Source organism: Tinamus guttatus, unplaced genomic scaffold (genome assembly GCF_059628265.1).
Source record: "Tinamus guttatus ecotype Peru unplaced genomic scaffold, ASM5962826v1 Tinamus_guttatus_pri_ptg000602l, whole genome shotgun sequence".
Taxonomy (NCBI): domain Eukaryota; kingdom Metazoa; phylum Chordata; class Aves; order Tinamiformes; family Tinamidae; genus Tinamus; species Tinamus guttatus.
In genome coordinates, this window is record NW_028289136.1 from 5314563 (window position 1) to 5320589 (window position 6027).

The 6027-nt window shown below is 40.8% G+C and overlaps 1 protein-coding gene across 1 annotated transcript; it reads left to right on the forward strand.

Annotated features, from left to right (window-relative positions):
* The first annotated feature begins 4041 nt into the window (after positions 1–4041).
* On the forward strand, positions 4042–5226 carry KCTD21 (potassium channel tetramerization domain containing 21). Its single transcript, XM_010219880.2, has one exon. It carries the CDS (start codon positions 4102–4104, stop codon positions 4882–4884), a length of 783 nt encoding a protein of 260 aa, XP_010218182.1. The 5' UTR covers positions 4042–4101; the 3' UTR covers positions 4885–5226.
* Positions 5227–6027: the final 801 nt, after the last annotated feature.

Consider the following 6027-nt stretch of genomic DNA (forward strand, 5'->3'; position numbering starts at 1 on the left):
TCAAAAGCCAGATAGATTTTAATCTGGTTCTTCCTGATGCCTATCATAAATGTTCTCTGTCTTGCTTTACTTTTGTTGCCACTTAGGCCATTCTTCATTGTGGCAGCCTAAATAACTGATCTCTTATTTTGCTGTATAGATACTTTGCAGTCTGTTGTTACTTCTCAACTATTATTTAACTAAGCTGGCTATCTTAAATAGACAGAATTTGCAAAGTTTTTGGGGAGGGATGTTTTGTCGATGCGATGTTGAAGTCTACACTACAAAATTAATCTGCAACATGGTACATTATGAATTAAAACAGGAAAAAAGGTCACATAAATGACTGTGCAATGCTACATTTGGCTGTGGTTGTGAGTAGGGGAGCACCAGGGTTGGGATATGCGGGTGCCCTTTTCTGCTTGCTGTTTAATTCATTTATTAATGAGTTTCTCTGGCTGACAGGACAGTCAGCCTGTTAACCCTGCCTTATGTGCTGCCTCTGATGTCCAAGCAGTTGAATCCTATTCCATCCCTCTCACCTGTAAGGTTAAATCTGTGCTTATAATCAATTACTGCTGCTTTAGTTTCTGTGTTTTTTTACTTTCATTTTACTTGTCGCTTTATTTGCCAATTTTAAGCTGAATAAGCAACCAGAAAGCTTGTTTTTCTAATTGTTTTTTTCCTCTGTACTTTATGTGTACGTATGTATCTAAAAATGCATCATTTGTGATTTAATAACCTAAGTAAAATATAAAGAAACATGATAAATATAGCAAATCACGAATGATGCATTTTTAGATGTTATTTGTATACTGATATTTTTTTCTCAAGTTAGGCAGGAAGTCAGGGAATTTATGTAGACAAAATTTTATTGACTAGCTTATTAAAGCTCTCTTAAATGTGATGAATACTTAAGAGGGGAAATAAAATTTATCCAAAGATAATTTATATCTAAAGTTATTAAACAAAGGAAGTGTTATCTATAATGAAGGAACTGAGCTGATAATTATAAACATGAAGAACTTAAGTGAAAACAGGTAGATTTTTGTCATTTCTCACAGTTTCATACCTTTCTGTTATTTCATCATTATTTCCCATGATTTTAAATACTTTTTTTTTAAGAAAAGTATATTTAAATACAAATCACTGTAAGAGCACATAATACATCCTGTGTTTTCAGCTACATTTGCATCTTCAGCTCTCAATTAGGTCTCTGGCTGATCTAATTTGAATGAATTTCAAGCCGAACTTTGGGAGCAGCGACACAAAATGCTGTGCTGCAATTTTCTGTAACCCAATTTGTACTTGTCTTTACGGCTTTGACTGCAAGTTAGAGCCACCCATGGCCAAGATCAGATGCTGCTTTACCCTGTTCTTGTGTAAATGCCACTAAACTGAAGTTACCTCTTGCGCTGCGTTCTTGCAAACTGACGTTAAGGAAGTGCCTGATCCTGATGCTGTAGGGTAGGGGCTGCAAATGCTGTTTTTTTAAGAGCAAACTGGCAATTCTTTTAATCTGCCTTGGAGGTGATGTTTATGAGGAGAAAGGCAGCAAAGAATGACTTTCACTCCTCGGCTAGAACCAAGTACATTGGTTGCTAAATGCATTAAGTCCTATTAGTGATGGATCCAGCCTGTCTGTGCTGGGTTTTGGTACTTTAAAAGGTGCCAGACTGTTGGAGCTCTCATTTTTGTACAGTGTTGCAAAGGTAAAAAATTCTAACTAGCCAGATAAGCTAATGAGTTAATCTGCTAGACATTACTTTCGATTTAGAAGAGCTCATATTACTGCCTTATTTTGTTGATAGCCTTCCTGTTAAGACTACTGATAGAGAAAAGGGAGTTAGGAGATTTTTCTTTTTAACATTTTCCATTCAGATTGGACCCATGCAGCTGTTTTGCATTCAACGAGCAGAGCCAGCAAGTTCTTGAATCAGAATAAACTTTGGGTGGATGTTGAATGTGAAATGAAAGTCTTTACCTTGTCACTGAACATTTGAACCATCCAGTGGTGTTTAGGGCATCTCTCTTGACAGGGGCATTGCTGAGTGAAGGCTGTCACATACAAGCTAAGGGAAACATGTCATTTCTTGCAGCTGGATGGCAAAGGACATGAGAAAACTACTCCTTGGGTCTTAAAAGTGATCAGCGATCTGAAAACATGACTTAGGAGGAGAGAACAGAAGAATCTGGGTTGTTTAGAGCAGACTGAGTGGTAGCAGTGGAGGGAAGTAATGCACGTGGCTTTCGGTGACACTGTCAGTCCTAGCTCTACAGTCTGAATTATTTGCAGTGTGATTTGGGGAATGCTTTTCATCTTTGGCTAAACTTTAAAAAAATCCATTTGCGGCTGCTTTTGTGAACATTGGATTGTATTTGTATTTCTTTTACAGATGCATTACAAGCTCTTAGGGGAAAAAAAATACATTGCAGCCACTTGTACCACAGAATTAGACCAGGTCAAGCCTGTGTTCAGTCTGCTTAAAATAGCTTTTTACTCTATAAATTGGATAGAAGTCTTCAAGGGGAAGAAATATGCTGAGTGGAAATATGAGAAATGTGTTCCATAGTACTGAGTGGAGTTTAACAGTAAAATAAATAATTCTTTATTTTCTTCCCAGGATGTATTCTCAGGATGTTAGTGGATGCTCTTCTGCTGAGATGGGGGCATATATTAATGTACATATATGTATTATTCTGGCTTCAGCAGCCACAGAAGAGTTGATCTTGCAGTGCCAAAATACAGTTGTCTCTGTATTTTGGTGTGACTCCAGAGCTGATAATGGTGTCACAGTGTCTAAGTTTATTCCATGACTAGTTATTGAAATGTCTGCACTTAAGTATATCCTTAAGGGAGCTGTTTGCTTTGTGTGGTACAACCATAGTTACTACAAGAGCAACCTCCTATCTCTGTAAGCAAACACTGATGGGATTTCTGCTGTTTTTTATATATTTTTCCAGCATTATCTGCAGGATTTGAACAGTAAAGCTGTAAGGGAGCTATGGATGAATTTGGATTCGGCAAACACAGGAAAACAGATGGGGAACTGAGCAGAGAGGCTCAGCTTGGTTCCCACAGCCTTAGCACAGCTTTTTGGTGCAGCCGAGCTGATCTGAAGTGAAAAAGGGGAACATGGGTCCCTCCTCTTCCTTTGCACCAGTCCTGGCATTCATGTGGTTTTTAAAGTGGTTTGAAGAGTTAAACTAGCAGAAACCTACTCAAAATGGAAACCGGTGGTTCCCTGGTGGTTTTGCTCCTTAACCAGGATGCACTGTGGGATCAGAGAAGCGCCAGACCTGATGTAAAGGAGAAGGAATGTAAGATGGAGGGGAAAGAGAGGTAGGTCCCTTTCAGAGACGGTTAGAATAACGATATCATAAAATTTCAGGCTCAGTTTATCTCAGCTGCTTGCAGAGGAGCTGCACAGCACTATGTCAATGGAAGATATGGCTCAAATTAATTAGGAAATGCTTGCTAAAGTAACATATATTGGAAACAGAAAGCCTGGGGGATTTTTACTGAATGGAACTGCAGACTACGTGGGCACAGCTGCAATCCTGTCTGGTAGGATGACTGCAAATTTGTGTCATGGGACACCATGGCAAGAGCTTGGTCCTTTAACTTTATCTTCAGAGGCCACAAAGATACTTGGATGTGTCTGGTTCTTGCCCGCTCCTCCTTTTTCCTCTAAATTCTGTGCTCAGGAGGGATACGGGCTGCAGGGAACAATTCTGGCTTTGCAGACACCACTAGTTCTTCTGTAGACATCAGTGGGGCGCATTTCACATAACGGTAGCATTTGGGAAGACTCATGATTTCCAGCACTAGTTAATCTGAAGTAGAGAAAGCCCTGTGGAAAGTCTGTTTGGAATAAAATAATAATAAAAAAAATCTTTTGAAGATACAACCTCCAAAAGTATTTCCCCATTTCTATCTTCTGTAATGAGTCATAACGTTACTATTATATTTAGGACTCTTTTTTCCCTTTAGTTTACTTTTTGAACAAGTAAATGCATCTAAATGTGTGGTGTTGGATTTCTATTTTTCTCTTTTTTTTTTCCTTCTTCTTTTTTGCTTTTTTATTTTAGAGTTGGGCCCAGGACTGTGACTTTTCCACCATGTCGGAACCCATCACGCTCAACGTTGGAGGAAAACTCTATACGACTTCCCTGTCCACCCTGACCAGCTTTCCAGACTCCATGCTGGGGGCCATGTTCAGTGGGAAGATGCCAACCAAGAAGGACAGCCAAGGCAACTGCTTTATCGACAGGGACGGCAAGATCTTCCGCTATATCCTGAACTTCTTAAGAACTTCCCACCTGGACCTCCCCGAAGACTTTCAGGAGATGGGTTTACTCCGACGGGAGGTTGATTTTTATCAAATTCAACCACTGATTGAGGCCTTGCAGGAGAAGGAGGTGGAGCTTTCTAAAGCTGAGAAGAATGCCATGCTCAACATCACCCTTGACCAGAAGACGCAGACTGTCCACTTCACTGTTCGAGAAGCACCCCAGATCTATAGCCTGTCTTCCTCCAATATGGAAGTGTTCAGTGCTCATATCTTCTCCACGTCGTGTCTCTTCCTGAAGCTCCTAGGTTCCAAACTTTACTACTGCTTCAATGGAAACCTCTCTTCAATATCCAGCTACCTACAAGATCCCAACCATTTGACCCTAGATTGGGTTGCAAGTGTGGAAGGCCTCCCAGAAGAGGAGTACACGAGGCAGAATTTGAAGAGACTCTGGGTGGTGCCTGATAACAAGCAAATCAATAGTTTCCAGGTGTTTGTGGAAGAAGTACTAAAAATAGCCATGGGGGATGGTTTCTGCATAGATTCTTCTCACCCACATACATCAGATTTCATGAAAAATAAGATTATTCGCCTAATTCGGTACAAGTAATAGCATCTGTTTATTAGGGTAACAGCATGGAGATAACTTAGGTTAAGTGTTTCCCTTTAAAACACAGTTACAGCCTAATTCAGAATCATGCTAATCTGGATTAAGAGTCACTAACAGGGCGATGATTTTCCTTTAATGTGTTTACCAATATGATCTTTCAGAATATGTCCATATTCTAAACAGAAGGAATATTGTCCAGTTCCTGGATTAAGGATTGATCCTGTGTCTGCCTCCACCTCTGACCTGCTGTGTAAGCACGGGGGGATTCACTTCAACCCTTCTTTTATTTTCCGACTGGAAAATGGGAATGATCATTAACATAATGATCCAAGGGTGATGTGGCGGTTCAGTAATCAAGTATCTGGAGATCAGGTGCAGGGAAAAACAAAGCCATGGAGCTGCAGAACAGCGGACAGCCCGAGGAGCAGATTTTCCACTTCTTGCTTTGTTGTCTGCCCCTGTGTGGAGCTCTCGTGGATCAGCAGAGAAGCTTCCCCACACGCACACACTCTTACTACATCTGTAAAGGGTAGTGCGAACTGCAGATGAGTAGGGGACTCTATTTGAATGGTTTCGACAAAGGATTCCGTGGCCATCTGAAGCTGACCTGGTTTTGTTTGCTTTCTGAACACTGAGGAAGCCCCTGCTCGGTTCTGCTCTCAGCGAAGTAGCTCTTCAAAGATGTGACTGTTCTGAACAACCAGTGAAGCTGTAGCAAAGAGAAAGATGTTTTTACAACCTGAGAAGATTGTGGGTGGAGGTGACATTTTACCTTGGATGCTCACAAACCTTTACATTCTGAAGGCATCAGAGGCGGCTAGTCCTTTTATTTCTCTTGGAATGATGTACTTGTCTGGAGGAGGATGCTGAAAATGTTTTCTGAGGCTGAGATGGACTAAGAGGGCAGAGGCCCCCTGTGTCTTCTGTGTGTTGGAGCCTCTTCTGCCTGGACCTGGCCTTTTGGGCATGACTCCCTTCAGCAGTGTCCAGAGTGTAGCAGATGGTCCATAAGTAGAACAGATACCATCTGAAAAGACAACCTGTCTACAAGGGTGTCCCTAGTATTTTTCATTAGAAAAGCAGAGGTTGTTTTCCTCTGTACATTGAGCCATATTTTTACATCGTTGTGAAATAGTTAGAAAA

Coding starts and splice junctions, on each gene's coding strand:
- KCTD21 (XM_010219880.2), top strand. CDS start 4,102: ATGTCGGAACCCATCACGCTCAACGTTGGAGGAAAACTCTATACGACT.